Source organism: Vulpes lagopus, chromosome 1 (genome assembly GCF_018345385.1).
Source record: "Vulpes lagopus strain Blue_001 chromosome 1, ASM1834538v1, whole genome shotgun sequence".
In the NCBI taxonomy this organism is placed as follows: Eukaryota; Metazoa; Chordata; class Mammalia; order Carnivora; family Canidae; genus Vulpes; species Vulpes lagopus.
The window spans coordinates 50,210,576-50,231,905 of NC_054824.1; the positions used below are offsets into that span (position 1 = coordinate 50,210,576).

Consider the following 21,330-nt stretch of genomic DNA (forward strand, 5'->3'; position numbering starts at 1 on the left):
CAGTCATCTTCTACAGAAATTATCCCTCTCATTGGGGTTGTTAATAAGGAGGTAATGTATGTAAGGAATTCAACACATACAGACCTAACATATAGACTGGCATAGAGCAAATGTTTGTTTTTATCATTATCACCATCACTAACAGTAAAATCTTAGAAGAATTAGTAGAGAAAAAAAAATCATGGTCCCAGATGGGTTGAATTAAAACAGAATAAAAGGCAAGGATGAGAAATTTCAGTTAACTTCAACAACCATTTATTAAATGCTTCTTTTATTCAAATTCTTCAAGGAGCTAATAATTTGGGGAGAGAGAGACACAAGACAGTATACAAAATATGATGAGAGCAATGTTAGGCACATACATAACTATGGAGATAATAGAGACATGTGAATCAAACTGGTGGTTGAGAATGTCTTAGGAGTTTTTGAGCTGAATATAGGATGAATTAAATGAACTTAGATGAAAAATGAAAAAATAATTTTCAGGCAGATGGAATGGTACATGCAAAGGATCAGAGATGCAAAGCAGCTTGATGTAGTATTGCAAACATTTTGCTATTCTCAAAACATCCAGGAGCTTAGCTACAAACTAGTCTCGAATCTCAACAGTGGGGGGAGGAGAATAGGGATCCATCCAAGGAATGAGTAATTGATATAATGCTGTCCTCCTAGGTATATTGTGTTTATGGGTGTCTGATATAAGATGATACCAGTTTGCTGGAGTCTAATAAGTTAGGGTGGTGTGATCTAACCATAGCACTCTGGACAATGGTGATGCTCATGCAGAGCAATAGAAAAATCTTATTCCATTGGGTCTATATGAGTTGAAGGAGAAACTTAATCTAAAACTTTTATTCTTCACTCCAGGATGGAGTTTCAGACTCTTCTAGACCATGCATATATACATTCAGAATGTCAAAATGATTAAGTCCTTCCAGTCTTCATTTGTGTATCATATAAAAGACTAAAAGGGACCTAATTTGTATCCTACTATAGGAGTTTGAAAAATCACTTTCCTTACCTCTCCAAGTGTCTTATACCCTACATGTGTTTTAGAGTATCTTGTTCTCTAAATGATTCTTTCTTTATGCTTCTTAGGTTCTGAATATCTCTATTTAGTCCCCTGATTCCATATCACAGTGGGTACCCAGCTTGTACCACCAAAGATCAAATATATGGGTGAGGGTAAGGGAAGAATCCATGTGACAATGACAGAGCTTTCTTTCAATGATGACGGGTCATAGAGAATGCTCTGACTCAACTTTTACTGTTTAGGATCTTTTTTTTTTTTTTTACTTCCGTGGAAGTTGTCAATGTTAATCGTGCTACCCAAAGAACCCATACTGTTATAGTCTCTTCTTCTTCTCCTCTTGGTAACTTAACTTCCTACTGATGCTTGTGAAGAGCTGTCAAGTTTAACTTTGTTGCCTCTGTCAAGGTCCCTCATCACAAACTTTTGAATAAGAATATGCAGTTTTCCAATGAGCTAACATTAGGCATGTATGGCTCGGTTGCCTTCCTCTTCAAGGATTGTATTTTTGGTAAGGTGCCATGTATGGTTTGATTCCTGAGGTGATTCAGTTTTGAGGGTAGTTGGCCAGCCCCTAGGTCTCATAACTCCAAATGAAGTAATAGTTGTACTGGTTGCTAACTGATAATATTTGGACAGTTCAGTGTTATCTTTCTGTTGCTGAGATTTGGGAATCACTAGGGGACAGAAGCTAACCATGTCTAGGGAACTTCCAATTTTGAAGCTATCAGCTGGAGGACCCTCATTAAGAAGAGAGAGTGTACAAAGTTAAGTATAAAATTAGGTAGTAAAATTTATTAACAATTGATTTTGAAAGCGCAAAAAGCCTCATGAAATTTTAAAAGTTTCACGTATTGGGATCCCTGGGTGGCGCAGAGGTTTAGCGCCTGCCTTTGGCCCAGGGCGCGATCCTGGAGACCTGGGATTGAATCCCACGTCGGGCTCCCAGTGCATGGAGCCTGCTTCTCCCTCTGCCTATGTCTCTGCCTCTCTCTCTCTCTCTCTCTCTCTCTCTCTCTCTCTCTCTGTGTGTGTGACTATCATAAATAAATAAAAAAAAATAAAGTTTCAAGTATCAAAGATACCTTGAAATTAAGGAAAAGTATTTTAAATATTAAGGGTCTGAGGTTCCATCATAATACTCTTTTTTATGGGATGGAAACTTAACATGAGATCTACCTTCATAAAAAATTTTTCTGGGCACCATACAGTATCACTAAATATAGGTAGAATGTTGTACAACATATTGAGAACTTAGCCATCTTGCATAACTGAAACTGTACCCATTGAATAATGACTCCCCATATCTCTCTTCCCCTCAGCCTCTCACAATCACCATTGTACTTTCTGCTTCTATGAGTTTGACTATATTATAGATACCTCCATATACATGGAATTATTCAGTATTTATCATTCTACATTTGGCTTCATTTAGCATAACGTACTCAAGGTTCATCTGTGTTGTTGCATTTGGCAGAATTTTCTTTAAGGCTGATGATGTTTTGTCCTAGGTTGATGCCACATTTTCTTATCCATTTGTTCAACAATGGAGATTTAGATTATTTCCACATTTTGAATATTGTGACTAATGCTGCTCTGACTTGGCAATGCTGATATCTGTTGGAGACTCTGATTTTAATTCTTATGCATAAATACCTAGAGGTAGGATAGCTAGAACATATGATATTTATATTTTTAATCTTTTGAAGAACTTCCACACTGTTTTCCATATGGCTGTGCCATTTTGCATTTCCACCAACAATAAATAAGAGTTCCATTTTCTCCACATCCTTGCTATTTTCTATATTTTTGATACTAGCCATACTAACAGGTATAAGGTAATATCTTATTGTGGTTTTGATTTGTGTTTCCTGATAATTAGTGATGCTGAGCATTTTTTTCACATCTTTTGGCCATTTGTATGTCTTCTTTGGAGATATGTCTATTCTTTGCCCATTTTTAATTAGGGGGTTATTTTTGCTATATGGTTGTCAGTATTCTTTATATACATTGAGTATTAACCTCTTATCTGATGTATGGTTTGTAAATATTTTCTTCCAATTTGTAGGTTGCCTTTTTCACTCTATTTGTGTGCAGAAGCTTTTTTACTTTGGTGTAGTCTCACTTCTCTGTTTTTACTTTTTTTGGCTTTTTGGTGTCATATACAATAAGTCATTGCCAAAGTCAGTGCTATGAACCTTTTTACTTGTCCCCGCCCCAGGGGTTTTACAGTTCCAGGTCTTAAATTTTAGTCCATTTTGCGTTCATTTTTCTGTACGCTCTAGGATCAGGATCCAATTTCATTCTTTTATATGTTGGTATCTAGTTTTTCTAGCACGATTTGTTGAAGAGAATGCTTTTTCTCCATTGTGTATTTTTGGTACCCATGTTAAAGATCAATTGAACATATATGTATCAGTTTATTTCTGAGCTTTCTATTCTGTTCCATTGGTGTATATGTCTGTCTTCATATTGTTTTAATTACTGTAGCTTTGAAATATATTTTGAAATTAGGATGTGTATCCATCTTTATTCTTTCTCAAGATTAATTTGGCTATTTGGGCTTCCTTCTGATTTCATATGAATGTTAGGATTATTTTCCTATTTTGGTTAAAAATGCCATTGAGATTTTGATAGGGATTGCATGTTTAATTTAGAGATCACTTTGCATAGTGTGGACATTTACACAGTACAATATTTTGGAATCCATGAACATGGGATGTCTTTCTGCTTGTTTCTAGCTTCTTTAATTTCCTTCATCAATGTTTTATTGTTTTCATGTACAGTTCTTCCACCTCCTCGGTTAACTTCGTTCCTAAGTATATTATTATTTTTGATATTATTGTAAATGAGATTATCTTAATTTCCTCTTCAGATGATTTGTTGTTAATGTATAGAAATGTAACTGATTTTTAAAACTTTTTTATTTAAATTCTATTTAGTTACATATAATGTATTACTGGCTTCAGGGGTAGGATTTAGTGATTCATTAGTTGCATATAACACCCAGTGCTCATTACATCAAGTGCCCTCCTTAATGCCCATGACCCATTACCCCATCCCCCACCCATCTCCACTCCAGCAACCCTCACTTTGTTTCCTAATGTTAAGAGTATCTTAGTATTTGCCTCCATCTCTGTTTTTATCTTATTTTATTTTTCCTTCTCTTCCTCTGTGTTCATCTGTTTTGTTTCTTAATTTCCACATATGGCTGAGACCATATGGTGTTTGTCTTTTTCTGACCGACTTATTTCACTTAGCCTAATACCCTCTAGTTCCATCGATCTTGTTGCGAATGGCAGAATTTCATTGTTTTGATGGCTAAGTAATATTTCACCCTATGTATATATCATATATTCTTTACCTATTCATCTGTCCATGGACTCTTTCCATATTTGGCCTATTGCAGACATTGCTGCTATAAACATTGGGGTGCATGTGACCCTTTGAATCACTGTATTTGTAACCTTTGAGGAAATACTTACTAGTACAATTGCTGGGTTGTAGGGTAGTTCTATTTTTAACTTTTTTGAAGAACTTCCATATTGTTTTCCACAGTGGCTGTACCAGTTAGCATTTCCACCAAAAAGGTAATAAAGTTCCCCTTTCTCCACATCCTTGCCAACATCTGCTGTTTTCTGAGTTAATTTTAGCCATTTTGACTGGTGTAAGGTTGTATCTCATTGTGGTTGTGATCTGTATTTCCCTGATGCTGAGTGATGTGGAGAATTTTTTCCTGTGTCTGTTGGCCATTTGAGTGTCTTCTTTGGAGAAATATCTGTTCATGTCTCCTGTCCATTCCTTGATTGAATTATTTGTTCTTTGGGCATTGAATTTGATAAGTTATTTTATAGATTTTGGATACTAGACCTTTATCTGGTAAGTCACTTCTAAATATCTTCTCCCGTTATGTAGGTGGTCTTTTAGTTTTGTTGACTGTTTCCTTTGCTGTGAAAAAGCTTTTTATCTCGATGAAGTCCCAGCAGTTTTTGCTTTTGTTTCTCTTGATTTTGGAGATGTGTCTAGGAAGAAGTTGCTGTAGCAGAGGTCAAAGATGTTGCTGCCTGTGTTCTTCTCTAGGATTTTAATGGATTTCTGCCACACAATTAGGTCTTTCATTCATTTTGAGTCTATTTTTGTATATGTTGGAAGAAAGTGGTCCAGTTTCATTCTCCGCCATGTGGCTAATTTTCCCAACTCCATTTGTTGAAGATACTGTCTTTTTTTTCCCCCCTATGGGGCATTCTTTCCTGCTTTGTCAAAGATTAGTTGACCATGGAGTTGAGGGTCCATTTCTGAGTTCTCCATTTGTTTCATTGATCTATGTGTCTGTTTTTGTGCAACTGATTTTTGTATCCTGCAAGTTTACTATTTTTTTTTTTTAGTTCTAAGAGGTTTTTTATTTTTGTTTACATGGTGCCTTAGAATTCTCTACATTTAAGATCATGTCATCTGTAGGACCCCTGGGTGTCTTAGTCAGTTAAGCATCTTACTTGATTATTGGCTCAGGTCATAATCTTAGGGTCACAAAATTGAGCCCTGTGTTGGGCTCCACACTCAGCACAGAATCTACTCAAAATTCTCCCTCTCCCTCTTTTTCTGCCCCTCATCCTTCTGTCTGTCTGTCTCTCAAATAAATAAATATATAAATATTTAAAAGATCATGTCATCTGTGAACAGAGATAATTTTACTTCTTTCTTTCCTTTGCATGCGTTTAATTCTTTTTCTTGCCTAATTGCTTTGGTTAGGACTTCTAATTTTTGGCAACTAGAAATAGAAAGAGTGGGCATCCTGTTTATTCCTGATATCAGAGGAAAAGTTTTTCACTATTGAGTACAAGATAGCTGTGGGCTTTATGTATGGTCCTCATTATGTCAGGGTAATTTTACTCTATTCCTGAAGTCTTATTTGTTTGAGTATTTTTATCATGAAACAGTGTTTAATTTTGTCAAATGCTTTTTGATGAAGCTTTTTTTGGTCAATTTTTGACATATATTTAGATGATCATGTGGCTTTTATCCTTGGTTTTGTCACTGTAGTGTATCACACTAATTTCCTTGTGCCTGTTGAGTCTTTCTTGTATCCTAGGGATAAATACCATTCGGTCATGGTGTATGATTCTTTATATATTCTGGTTGGTTTGCTAGTATTTTGTGGAGGATTTTTTCCTCTGTATTCATTAGGAATATTGGCCTGTACTTTTCTTGTAGTGTCCTGTTAGTTTTGGTATCAGGGTCTTATAGACCAGCTCCTAATGCATCATCTTAAAAAATGAATTTGGAAGTATCCCTCCTCTTTCATGTTTTGGAAGAATTGGAAGAAGGATTGACGTTAAGACTTCTTAAATGTTTGGTTGAACTCATTTAGTCCTAGATTTTTCTTTGTTCAGTTTTAAATTACTGATTCAGTCTCATTGCTAGTTGTAGTCCTGTTTTGATTTTCCATTTCTTCCTTTTTTCTACATTTTCTAGTTCTTAATTAGCCTCTTTCATATAATAACACCTTATAATATTTTCTTTGAGAAGCTAGAAAGATGATTCAGTCTTTTGTGGTGTTAAGGTCTTGATTTTTTTAAATGTATTTTTGACAGGTTAGTAAAGTGTATTTCAGTATAATAATCCATTTTTGGTAATGTCTTATTACATTGTATCTAACACTTTGTGATGTGTAGCCTTATACGCATATATTTCAGAAGAATTACTCTAGTTTTGTGCTCTTCACAGTGAAGAATTTTGATAGATATTCTGTGATTTTTGTAAAAGATAAAAACTAAAATATGAATTATGTACTTATAATTTTATATACTGTATATTGAGTATATTTCTGATAAGAAAGGACTTCCACTTAATTTGACACTGATGAAAACTGAATCATTCACTTACAATTTTACACATATAATGTTTAACAGAATTTTCTATAGACTAGCTTCTGGCAGTAAACATTTTGAAACTTGTTTCTTCTCAAATAATTACATATTTTTGGTGCCAGATATTGCAGAACATGGTGAATATGGACTCTGCTCAACTCTAGGGTAACAACTTCATTAGGAAGTGTAATTGAGTACTATATGTTATACAATGTATTTTAAGTATTTTAAATATATAAGAACAATATTCTTGAGGAGAACAGTCATGAGCTCTCTCTAGTGGGAAAATTTGTGCCTGAATTCATACATAAAGAACTATAATGTAAGAAGTTAAAGGAATCAAATGCTGTTCCAATCTTTATATACATTACTTGAAGTCATTGTAGGAGACCCACTGTATAGATGAAAGCAACATTTTGTGTAAATTGTCTTTTTGTTTTCTCATACTTCTTCACTGCTCAAGAGCAGTAAAACATCTTGCCACCAAAACATATTTCTCACACTCAGCCTGTTTTCCTCCAACTTTATTGCTAATTTGATTATTTAGATTTTCTACCAATCTTGTCCTCTTATTCCTAGCACTTCTCAGTTTTCCTCATAATATTCTATAAGAAGAAATCATGTGCAACAGTCTTGTTAGAGTGAAACGGAGGAAAAATTTGAGTTCTTTAGTTGGTGGTTGGAGTGAAGGAAGGGGCAATAGGTAATGCTCACCCATTGATGATGCTTGACTTGGTCATATTAGCTATAACAGGGCAGAGAGAAAAGGAGTAAAAGTAGAGTTCCATATTTAGGTTGTAAGATCCAGTTGTAAGAGGTGGTCAAGTAATATAATTTGATAGATACCACTTTACAGATATCACCATGAAGATGGAATCTCTTAATACTTTTTCCCTCATTTTATTTTTAGATTCTACTCTAAACACTTTTGCCATTTAAGAACACAGTGCTAGCTTGAATTCTTAATATTTCCATCCATAAAAACAATACAATCTCCTTACCTTAAACAGAGCCACAGAGATGCATTGAATAATTTCCATGGTGATGCAAAACAATTCAAATCCTCCTATCTATTTTGCAGTCTTGTTAGTGACTAAACTCCTATTGAGTTAAAATAATAAATGTAGCTTTTATATGTCATCAATGTGTGTGAGATTTCCATATAAAATCTTATAAGGCAACTCTGGAACTTAATAGCATTTACCATGTATGATCTTTGTAATTGCATTTGTTCTGGAAAAAGGAAAAAAAAATTAGTCTTAAGCGAATAGGAATGAGTTCGTCTACAAAAAATAGAACCTCTCAGTTTTTTCTGCACTTCTATCTATAATTAACTATAAATATGTATTTCACTTTACTGAACATCTCAGACAACATATATTCAGTTGGAACTGAACAAAGTTTACTTAGTGAATATTCTGTTTTCTCTGACAGTAGTTATTTGGGAGAGAGATAAATAGTAGTAGATATTTTTACTTTCATTAGACTTAAGAGTGAAAGAATTGTGTGATTTTAAAAAATGATTCTATAAAATATTTCTCCAATAATTATCTGAAGAATTTTAATAAAAAAGTATGTTTTAAGTTTAGGCTTATCAAACCCTTCCTTTTCAGTACATAAAAGTTCAATTTATCATAGAAAATATATGGACATATATGTGAATAATCTTGTTCTATGAATATTTTTAAATAGTTTCAGGCTCTATGAATAGTTTTGCTTCAGTAAACTTTTATGAATAATTTGCTCTGTTAAAAAACTGGCCCTTGAGTTATTTACATTTAGCCTAGACAAGATTTAGTTTAAATATTTGTCATTATTCTAGTTTACCAAAGAAAATGTTTTTTTCTCTTGCTCCATAAAACTGCAGATCACATGACATTTGTATTTTGTGGTTTGTTATATACATATGTACACACATATCTTTTCCCACTGTTCTGTGTATTATATATGTATGAACTGTGTCTGCTTCATTTTTCTATGCATGTTAAATATGCAGTAAGTGTATAAAATATTGAATCAGTATTCAAAGACCGAAGTCAAATTTTAAAATGATTTTCTTAAGGTCTTAGGACACTTTAAAATTAACTTTGGTATCCTGGCATCCTATCAATGTAAATTAATAATTTGTGTACAAAATATAATTGAAACTTGTTTTTTCTCTCATTAAATTTATGAGAAACCCTTTATCATTGTTTATGATTTGTGCATTATCTTGAAATCCGAATAAACTCAGGAAATTTGAATGAGGATATTATGTATTTAGAAGAGATTATAGTATTCAGATAATGGCAAAATATTAGTAAAATGTCTAAATATATAATGTGGAGTATCTAAGTCTAATTACTCCATGACAATAGCAAATAAAGTCTCTAAACTATATGTCTGTTACACTCTAAACTTTATGACCTTTTGCATATCTTTAATACCCTTGTAAATTGTTACACAAATATTATTACTTGAATCCATATATAAATGTGGATTCCTAAGATTGATTAGCCATCATACAGCTGGTTGTGTTGACCAGATAGACATAGGTATTGCCATTTCCAGACTGTGGCCAGATAATACCAAAGTATACTATCAACCAAATTATGGAGATTTTTATGATCTTAAATGAAAAGTCAAAGCAAAATCTTTAAAGTTTGTTAAATCAAACCAGATGTAGAAGGGTTTCATTAAAATGAGAAAATGGTGCTATAAAGGAATATTTCCATTATTTGAATAATAGCTTAAACTTCAGACATTTAAAATAACATCAAGATTGAAGTATAGCATAAGCTTCCTAAGAGGAAAAGAAAAAAGCAAGAATTTTATACCTTTAATTTAAATCTGTTCTATTTTATTCATTGTAATAAAATTATATCCTATCATGATCTTCTAAACCTCTTTACATAACTGTCTTTACTGACCAAATTTAGACAGAATGCTACTTTTTAAATGGCCTCATTACAATGACTATTTTTAAAAGATTTTATTTATTTACTCATGATAGACACAGAGAGAGGGAGGGAGACAGAGGCACAGGCAGAGGGAGAAGCAGGCTCCATGCAGGGAGCCCGAAGCGGGACTTCATCTTGGGACTCTCGGATCAATCCCTGGGCACTTAAACCGCTGAGCCACCCAGGCTGCCCCACTGTGACTATTTTTAAAAACAAAAAAGCACTGATTTGTTGGATTCAAATTCATGTATTTATCATAATTTTACTAAGGTGTCTTTAATGATTATCAAAGTTCAGCTTTCATACTTGGGAATTTGATTACTATCATTTGTATTCATTTTTTTCGTTTTACTAATTGAAACATCTATTAAATTGTTATTTCATTCATTCAGATTTTTGTTAATTTACATGTATGATGAAATAGAATTCAGGTAAATATGCTGGCTGTTGTCTGGTGGCCTTAGTTTCTTTGCACATGGATTGCTGCACATGGCCTCTCCACAGAAGCTAATTTTTCTCACCGAATGTTAGCTGATTTCCTTGCAGTGGTTTCACCCAAAGAAAAAAACCATATGGGAGCTGTATCCTTTTCCATATCCTGGGCTCTCAGGTCACATGTTGTTATTTTTGCTATACTCTATTGCTTAGAGAAATCACAAGTCTGCCTAGGTTTAAGTGGGAGGTAAACACAGTTCACCTCTTGATAGGGACTGTTGAGCTTCTAGAAGAGCATTTGGGATTAGAAATACTGGTATGGCCACTTTTAAAATTTTATTTTATTTTATTTATTTTAAAGATATATTTATTTGTTAGAGAGTGAGTTGAGGGGAGGGGCAAAGGGAGAGAATCTCAAGCAGACTCCCCACTGAGTGTAGAGCCCAACCCAGGGTTTAATCTCAAAACCCTGAGATTATGCCCTCAGTTTAAATCAAGAGCTGGCTACTTAATGACTGAGTCACCCAGGTGCCCCTGTCTTTTAAATTTTTATATGCTGTAGCCATGTTCTTTGTATCCCATACTTACAATTTTCCTAGACTGTTATAGGCCCTACCAACTTTTCCTTATTCTGAATTCCTTTAACCTGTGCTCACATTTATAACCAGTATATTCCTTTGAATTGTTAAGTTTCCGTGTGCATCTCCCCAACCATATTGCAAATTATTTAGTGCAAGGACTTTAGTTTCCTATATTTATATTTGTCACAAGGTCAAGCATAGGGTTTTGGACACAAAAGGTGCTTACTAAACATCTGGCTTCAAATCAAATAGACTTAAATTAGAGACTTGGCTTCTATGCATTATAGATGAACATAGTGATTAGTCTTTGTACAAAATGCATATATCAAGTAGCAGATAGTAAATGTGATCCTGAAGAAATAAGCAAAAATCATATTTTAGAAATAAATGTGTTTGGATTGACTGAAATCTGGAGGCTTAAATGTCAATAAGTTATGATGGCAGTCAACTTTTTTTGCATCTTAAATATATAATTTTAAATTTAAAATGTACTAAAAACTCATTTAATCCATATTCATTGAAAGTATTAAATTTGACTGGCATTTCACTGAAAATAATACCAATAGACTAATAACAGTAAATATTGTAATATTTCACATTTTTAAAAAGTATATATTAAGAAAAGCATTTGTACTTCAACTCATTTTTATTTCATTTTAAAATTAAAAATAATATTTATTGTAACAAACCACAATGTATAGAGAAAAAAACGTCTTTCCTCATCCATTCCCATATTGAAGATACAGACTTTGGTTTGGTGCATGTTTTTATAGCTTTCTCCATGATCATTTTGTAGACTTTTCATTGTTTATATATTATTCCTTTTACTTGTTTTTCTTGCCATAATTCATTATTCTTAAATATATAAAGCTCATGGTTATGTTAATGGTAATTTATGTGATGATTATGAGATTTGATCATCAGTTTTTTGGTCTAGGAGGCTAAATTAAAGACTTATGGCAAACAGATTTGATATTTTAATTTAAATTCGATTTTTAAAGATTCATAGAAAATACAGAAAAATAAAGGCTTGGAAGGATGGGTTAAATTTTCTTACTATGTACTCCGTTGTATGCATTTGTTTGCATTATGAGAACAAATAGTAATCTAATGATAGTAATGTGTAGGACACTATGACTATTACTAAAACATTTATGCTAACCAAACAATATAGTAGGATCCCAGTCTTGTTAAATTATTCAAACAGATGTGTGATTTTTTTTCACTAAACAATGTAAAATTTCATACATTGAAAATTATCTGAACATAAAATTTTCATACGGAAGGAAAATGCATAGCATACTGTCTTTAAAATTCTCCCCCAGCTAAGGGTGCCAGGGTGGCTCAGACAGTTGAACATTGGGCTCTTGGTTTCTGCTCAGGTCATGATTTCAGGGTCCTGAGACTGAGCCATGCATCGGGCTCCATGCTCAGCTGAAAGTCTGTCCTAGACTCTCTCTCCCTCCCTCTCTCTCTGTCCCTCACCCTGCTTGTGTTCTCTCTGTCCCTCTATCAAATAAACAAAAAAATAAATCAATAAAATCTTAAAAACAAAAAAAAAACATTTTCCCTAATCATAAGGATATTTTATTTGAAGCTTGGGCTGTGAAATGAAAGGAAGAGACTAAAGATCAGTGAAGTGAAAATAGTAAAGTTAAGAATTGCTGACTATTTGTAATCAGTCATTTAACCAGATCCTGTTATGTGAATAAATTAAACTCAGATCTAGTTTTTAATGTATTTGTGACTTTAAGAACTACTTATCTTTAGCTATGTTGGCATAGCTCGTTTTTCTGACATTAATTTATAAAATATAATTGTGTGTGTAATTATAACCTTCCTAAAAGCTAAACACATGCTCAATAAATATTTAAGGTTAAATAAATATTATGTATTTCAGATGGCTGATCACACTGAAGTGATGAAAGGCATTCATCAATACCCAGGAGTTCGATACCCTGTCCTTACTCCTAATCTTCAGGGTTTTCACCGTGCTGTAAGCGTGCTACTAATTATTTTTAAATCAGTCTGCTTCTTATCGTTTTAAGGATCTTTACAAAGTTAAAACAGTATTAGATGTACCTCCCTTGTTACTCTGTATTAAATGCTATTCTAATATAGACACATGAATACATGGCGATCGATAACCTCAGGATCTTGTTAGGGAATGAACTGTTCCACATAAATGGCCTTTCCAGTTTAATGATTCAGGAATCAAAACACAAAAATACAGTTATCCATTTTGATGAAATTCTTTTGAAAGCATAATTTTTTGCTTCCCTCTTTAGTAAGGATTATAGAATTTAACTTAAACATTTCTCAGTGTATTATAATTATTAATAGAGTGGATCATTTCTGTCAACTTTTTTGGATCAGCTTTCTGATTCTGTTCCTTCCCTCTAGGTGAAACTAATTACTGTCATTTGCAGCTGCCTATCACAACTTTCCCTGTTCCTCTCCTGGTTGGTTTCTTCCAGTCCTATGTGACTTAAGAATTTATATGCAAAAAATTTTAATAATGACACATACAAGAAGAATCAGGACAATTTTAAGTAAAGGTTTGAAGTATTATGCTTTCATGGCTTTACTGTAAAAGTTTTGCAGCAGCTATTTCTGGTGTTCATGAATATTTTTCACTTTTGTCATTGGGACTGTGCTACATAAAGTAAAAGTTGTGGGTACTAGTTGATATATCACCCATTGTGTATCTTGTTAAAACCATTATTCTTTTGTTTATTTTGATATTTTTTATCCCATTGTAAAGAAAGTAAGAGGCATTTAAAAAATTGTAAATATTGCTATCGTTGATCTTAAGAGAGTAAGGAATGTCTCCACCTTGAAAAAGACATCAAAACTGAGAGCCCACTCTCCTGCTAGCTTGGAAGTGCAGATAATGGAGTGCAACAAGTGCCTTGGGAGTCAGGCACACCTGTGCTCAAAGCATAACTTCAGAACTTCTAGTAGCTTTGGGACCTTGTGCTTGCAATTTAGCCACTTTGAGCCACAGTTTTCTCATCTATAAAATGGGAAAAGTAGAACTGGCTTATAAGATTGTGGGTTAGAAATAGAGCAAAGTACTACCAACAGGACTAACACATAATAAGTGTTCAAATAAGTAGAATTTTAATTTTAGAAGCTAAAAATTCACTTAGAAGACTAGAGGCAGATATATTTTTTTAAATGTTGGAGAGAAAAAATGACAGATTATTTCCTCTTAATATATTAAGAGAGTATCAGAAAGAGAGGAGAATCTTCCACAGTGCCAGAGATACATTAATAGAAAGTCTTTAAAAATCCAGCTGGAAAATGAGAAAACTTGGTATTTGAAAATAAGTCACTAGAGAAGCCTGGAGCAAGGACAAAAAATGGCAAAAGGGAAAAATTATTAGGTTAATATTTTGGATTTAAAGACTGGCAAGGGGATGGTTATAGCAGTCCAGGTATGAAACAATGGGAGCTAGGTTAAGAGACAGGAAGAAAATTTTGGGCAAAGTCTAAAGGATGAATCGGAAAAACGTTTTTCTGTGAGGTTATAGGAAGAGGAGAAGAACAGAAAGCATTTACTAGCCTCTATTTTAATAATAATTGGTCTAAAAATAATGGTTCACATAGATATTAAAAATTTTTATTGGGATGCTAGTATTTTCCATAATTACAGTTAAAATATTTCTGGAGCTTACACATAATTTAGGAAACATAAAATTAAATTGGAATGCCATCACTGTGTTTTCTGTGCCTTAGATTTATGGGTGTTGCATTTGGAGAATTACTTTGTTATCACCAAATATTTTTAAATTTGAAAAGAGCAGATGTGGCAGGATGAGCAGACTCTAATTTTAAATTCTAAGGCAAATATTAACACAAGGATGCCTCTATCCGGTGGTTAATATTTCTTCTATTGCTATCATTTAAATTTTTGAAATTACTAGGTTTTGCCTTTATATTCTCTTTTTCAGGTTGCTGCTGGAGCTACTGAGATATCAGTTTTTGGTGCTGCATCTGAATCCTTCAGCAAGAGGAATATTAACTGTTCTATTGAAGAAAGTATGGAGAAATTTGAGGAGGTCGTTAAGTCTGCAAGGCACATGAATATTCCAGCACGAGGGTATTTATGAAATCCCATAAATGCTCTTTAGTTAATATCTATTGTGTAAGCTCATTTATGAACCATGTAGACATTATTTTACCACTCATTATATATGTAGGGCCACCACTGTAGGGTAATACATCTTGTGTATCTCACTTAATAATTATTAGTTTATCTAGCTTTGAAGTGTATAATTCAGCTAAGGTCAAGGGCAAACATGACATTGCAAACCTGACATTGCATGCAAACTTGACATTGTTACTCATGTTATTAATACTCATTCAAATGCAGCCATCTATTGATCTCAGCCTACTGTGGGTTGATAAATTTATATAAACTCATAGTAGAGTTTGGGAAGGAATCCTCTAATGTGGTTTCCACAGCTTTCTTTTTTCTTAAAGAACCATGACTTTTTCTTCAAATACTACATTATGTCGAACTTCAATAGCATACCTAAAACATAAAATTGAGCCTTTGAGCTGCCCTGGGAAATTTGGCTCATCATTTCACCCATTCAACCTCCCCTTCGACAGCCAGCTTCCTTGTTTTCCCTTTATGACCCTAAAGCAAAGGTAAATGAGGGAGGAGAAGAGAGAGACTTGTTTTGATTCTTGCCTATTTCCAGAACCAGCAGTTGCAGCATGCACTGCAAATAGGCTCTACTCCCAGGCCTATGCTCTGTAAAATGTGTAATAAATTTTTACTTAAGAAACAATTTGTTTCTAAGATATTAGCTAATTGTCTGTTGCTTTTTATAACTATAGACATATGATAATCTTACCGTCTTAACAAATTAAAATGCTTCTCCTAAGAGAAGCCTGAGAGCTGTAATTGGATTTAGGTACAGGTTGTACTACTTTGATTGAGGTGAGCAAAATTCATAGTGGTAAGGGAAAGTTCAGTGGTTAATGAAAAGGCAACAAAGGCAACACCCAATTTTGAGTGACAGTATGAGAATAGGGTTAGAATCCACTCAAGGTCATTTGGAGAGCAAATGGAGTTAGACCACACCACAGGTAGCTATCTCCTTGGTTGACTTACTTTTGTACCTTCTTTTTCCTCTTTCCATAGTAAGAGTTTCCAGAATGAGTTTTTAAAGATACAAAATTGTTTTTGTAATTGAAATATACACATATCATGGAAAGCACGTACAAGAAAAATTTTAAAGTGTGCAACTCACACTTCAAATAGGAAGTTTTTTGTTTTTCAAATGGGAAGGTTTTTTTAGTGTTAAAAGATGGATGTCAACATAAGTTGTATAATATATTTTATTATCTTAGTTTTTCTCTTATAAAGTAGGACAGGTAATGTGTTAAAGCTGATAGAAACCCTAAATCTTCTTGAATACTGATTGTTGAACAATTAACATTGTCCCATCAGCAAAAAAATTCTAGCCATGCTACAAACTTAAAAAAATTGCCAGGCCTTGGTAGGGAGGTCACAGAGTGCAAGTTGGATGAGAAGTGACCCACAGTCTAATGCAATTAACAGAGTATATTGGAAACTTGCTATAGAGCTAAACAATACACAAATTTATGTTTTCCACTGCAGATTTTGCTCCTTTGGAGCACAACTCAGATTTTCTTCAACACTGTTCATTTTTAGAAATATGCCTTTCTGGATGTGAGTTCGTTATTTGTGCAGTTGAGAATTATCTTTCTCCTCCCCCAAACTTTTATAGAGTTTAAATTAATTTTTACTAACAGTCAAGATTTTATATGCTCATTATTAAAAGTCATAGGTCATTAGTAATCATTTAAGAGTCATGCTCGGGGGGAGGGGCAAGATGGCGGCGGAGTAGGGTCTCCAGGTCACCTGGTCCTCAGCAAATTACCTAGAAAACCATCCAATCATCCTGAAAACCTACGAATTCGGCCTGAGATTTAAAGAGAGACCAGCTGGAACGCTACAGTGAGAAGAGTTCGCGCTTCTATCAAGGTAGGAAGACGGGGAAAAAGAAATAAAGACACAAAAGGCCTCCAAGGGGGAGGGGCCCCGCGAGGAGCCGGGCTGAGGCCGGGGCGAGTGTCCCCAGGACAGGAGAGCCCCGTCCCGGAGGAGCAGGAGCTGCACCGACCTTCCCCGCAGAAAGGGGCTCCCCGGGAATTGGAGCAGGATCCCCAGAAAGGCGGGGACGCCCTCGGGCTCCCTGGGACAGTAACAGAGGAACCGCGCCCCGGAGAGTGCGCCGAGCTCCCTAAGGGCTGCAGCGCTCGGCGGGACCGGAGCAGCCGGAGGGGCTCGGGCGGCGGCTCCGCGGAGGGGGCTGCGCGGCTCCGGGAACAGCTCAGCGGCGGCGGCTCGGGCGGAGGAAGAAGCTCCGCGCGGAGGGGGCTGCGCGGCTCCGGGAACAGCTCGGAGAGGCTCGGGCGGCGGCTCCGCGGAGGGGGCTGCACCGCCGGGAGCGCGAATCCAACAGCGCAGGCCCCGGAGCACAGGGCGCCGGAACACAGCCCAGGATCCGGCCTCCCCCGGGACAGGCAGAGGCCGGGAGGGCCCAGGACAGCAAGGACGCTCCTGCCTGGAACTGAGCAGATCAGCGGCCCCGCCCCGGAGCCCCCAGGCCCTGCAGAAGGAGAGCCCCGGAGCTACTGCGGGGGCTGGATCCAGGGTCCCAGAGCTGCCCCCGCCACTGTGGCTTCCTCCCGGGGCCTCACGGGGTCAACAACCCCCACCGAGCCCTGCACCAGGCAGGGGCAGAGCAGCTCCCCCAAGTGCCAACACCTGAGAATCAGCACAGCAGGCCCCTCCCCCAGAAGACCAGCGAGACGGACCAGTTCCAAGGGAAGTCAAGGGACTTAAACTACACAGAATCGGAAGATACTCCCCCGTGGTTTTTTTTTTGTTTTTTGTTTTTTTGTTTTTGTTTTTGTTTTTTTTGTTTTGTTTTGTTTTGCGCTTTTTTTTTCTCTCTTTCTTCTTGATTTCTGATTGCTTCCCCCACCCCCCCTTTTTTCTTTTTTCTCCTTTCTTTCTTTTTCTTTCTTTTTCTTCTTTTTCCCCTATTTTTTTCTTCTTTCTCTTTTTTCTTTTTCTCTTTTCTTTCCTTCTCTCTCTTTTTCTCCTTTTCCCAATACAACTTGTTTTTGGCCACTCTGCACTGAGCAAAATGACTAGAAGGAAAACCCCTCAAAAAAAAGAATCAGAAACAGCCCACTCTCCCACAGAGTTACAAAATATGGATTACAATTCAATGTCAGAAAGCCAATTCAGAAGCACTATTTTACAGCTACTGGTGGCTCTAGAAAAAACCATAAAGGACTCAAGAGACTTCATGACTGCAGAATTTAGATCTAATCAGGCAGAAATTAAAAATCAATTAAATGAGATGCAATCCAAGCTAGAAGTCCTAACGACGAGGCTTGACGAGGTGGAAGAACGAGTGAGTGACATAGAAGACAAGTTGATGGCAAAGAGGGAAACTGAGGAAAAAAGAGACAGGCAATTAAAAGACCATGAGGATAGATTAAGGGAAATAAATGATAGCCTGAGGAAGAAAAACCTACGTTTAATTGGGGTTCCCGAGGGCGCGGAAAGGGACAGAGGGCCAGAATACGTATTTGAACAAATCCTAGCTGAAAACTTTCCGAATCTGGGAAGGGAAACAGGCATTCAGATCCAGGAAATAGAGAGATCCCCCCCTAAAATCAACAAAAACCATTCAACACCTCGACATTTAATAGTGAAGCTTGCAAATTCCAAAGATAAGGAGAAGATCCTTAAAGCAGCAAGAGAAAAAAAGTCCCTGACTTTTATGGGGAGGAATATTAGGGTAACAGCAGACCTCTCCACAGAGACCTGGCAGGCCAGAAAGGGCTGGCAGGATATATTCAGGGTCCTAAGTGAAAAGAACATGCAACCAAGAATACTTTACCCCGCAAGGCTTTCATTCAAAATGGAAGGAGAGATAAAGAGCTTCCAAGACAGGCAGGAACTGAAAGAATATGTAACCTCCAAACCAGCTCTGCAAGAAATCTTAAGGGGGACTCTTAAAATTCCCCTTTAAGAAGAAGTTCAGTGGAACAATCCACAAAAACAAGGACTGAATAGATATGATGACACTAAACTCATATCTATCAATAGTAACTCTGAATGTGAACGGGCTTAATGACCCCATCAAAAGGCGCAGGGTTTCAGACTGGATAAAAAAGCAGGACCCATCTATTTGCTGTCTACAAGAGACTCATTTTAGACAGAAGGACACCTACAACCTGAAAATAAAAGGTTGGAGAACCATTTACCATTCAAATGGTCCTCAAAAGAAAGCAGGGGTTGCCATCCTTATATCAGATAAATTAAAATTCACCCCGAAGACTATAGTGAGAGATGAAGAGGGACACTATCTCATACTCAAAGGATCTATCCAACAAGAGGACTTAACACTCCTCAATATATATGCCCCGAATGTGGGAGCTGCCAAATATTTAAACCAATTAATAACCAAACTCAAGAAATACCTTGATAATAATACACTTATACTTGGTGACTTCAATCTAGCTCTTTCTACCCTGGATAGGTCTTCTAAGCATAATATCTCCAAAGAAACGAGAGCTTTAAATGATACACTGGACCAGATGGATTTCACAGATATCTACAGAACTTTACATCCAAACTCAACTGAATACACATTCTTCTCAAGTGCACATGGAACTTTCTCCAGAATAGACCACATACTGGGTCACAAATCGGGTCTGAACCGATACCAAAAGATCGGGATAGTCCCCTGTATATTCTCAGACCATAATGCCTTGAAATTAGAACTTAATCACAACAAGAAATATGGAAGGACCACAAACACGTGGAGGTTAAGGACCATCCTGCTAAAAGATGAAAAGGTCAACCAGGAAATTAAGGAAGAATTAAAAAGATTCATGGAAACTAATGAAAATGAAGATACAACCGTTCAAAATCTTTGGGATGCAGCAAAAGCAGTCCTGAGGGGGAAATACATCGCAATACAAGCATACATTCAAAAACTGGAAAGATCTCAAATTCAAAAGCTCACCTTACACATAAAGGAACTAGAGAAAAAGCAACAAATAGACCCCACCCCCAGCAGAAGAAGAGAGTTAATTAAAATTCGAGCAGAACTCAATGATATCGAGACCAAAAGAACTGTGGAACAGATCAACAGAACCAGGAGTTGGTTCTTTGAAAGAATTAATAAGATAGATAAACCATTAGCCAACCTTATTAAAAAGAAGAGAGAGAAGACTCAAATTAATAAAATCATGAATGAGAAAGGGGACATCACTACCAACACCAAGGAAATACAAACGATTTTAAAAACATATTATGAACAGCTGTACGCCAATAAATTAGGAAATCTAGAAGAAATGGACGCATTCCTGGAAAGCCACAAACTACCAAAACTGGAGCAGGAAGAAATAGAAAACCTGAACAGGCCAATAACCAGGGAGGAAATTGAAGCAGTCATCAAAAACCTCCCAAGACACAAGAGTCCAGGGCCAGATGGCTTCCCAGGGGAATTCTATCAAACGTTTAAAGAAGAAATCATACCTATTCTACTAAAGCTGTTTGGAAAGATAGAAAGAGATGGAGTACTTCCAAATTCGTTCTATGAGGCCAGCATCACCTTAATTCCGAAACCAGACAAAGACCCCACCAAAAAGGAGAATTACAGACCAATATCCCTGATGAACATGGATGCAAAAATTCTCAACAAGATACTAGCCAATAGGATCCAACAACACATTAAGAAAATTATTCACCATGACCAAGTAGGATTTATCCCTGGGACACAAGGCTGGTTCAACACTCGTAAAACCATCAATGTGATTCATCATATCAGCAAGAGAAAAACCAAGAACCATATGATACTCTCATTAGATGCAGAGAAAGCATTTGACAAAATACAGCATCCATTCCTGATCAAAACCCTTCAGAGTGTTGGGATAGAGGGAACTTTCCTCGACATCTTAAAAGCCATCTACGAAAAGCCCACAGCAAATATCATTCTCAATGGGGAAGCACTGGGAGCCTTTCCCCTAAGATCAGGAACAAGACAGGGATGTCCACTCTCACCACTGCTGTTCAACATAGTTCTGGAAGTCCTCGCCTCAGCAATCAGACAACAAAAAGACATTAAAGGCATTCAAATTGGCAAAGAAGAAGTCAAACTCTCCCTCTTCGCCGATGACATGATACTCTACATAGAAAACCCAAAAGCCTCCACCCCCAGATTGCTAGAACTCATACAGCAATTTGGTAGCGTGGCAGGATACAAAATCAATGCCCAGAAATCAATGGCATTTCTATACACTAACAATGAGACTGAAGAAAGAGAAATTAAGGAGTCAATCCCATTTACAATTGCACCCAAAAGCATAAGATACCTAGGAATAAACCTAACCAAAGAGGTAAAAGATCT

The 21,330-nt window shown here is 36.1% G+C and overlaps 1 protein-coding gene across 8 annotated transcripts in view; it reads left to right on the top strand.

Annotated features, from left to right (window-relative positions):
- Window positions 1–21,330, top strand: part of HMGCLL1 (3-hydroxymethyl-3-methylglutaryl-CoA lyase like 1) — a 200,719-nt gene that overhangs the window by 59,751 nt on the left and 119,638 nt on the right. For 7 of the 8 annotated variants that reach the window (XM_041732240.1, XM_041732427.1, XM_041732507.1 and 4 more), the window contains 2 exons: window positions 12,753–12,848; window positions 14,809–14,957. In XM_041732240.1, coding sequence (XP_041588174.1) covers window positions 12,753–12,848; window positions 14,809–14,957 — 245 coding nt within the window. The remainder of the gene's footprint in view (window positions 1–12,752; window positions 12,849–14,808; window positions 14,958–21,330) is intronic. The other variant, XM_041732305.1, reaches the window with a different exon arrangement.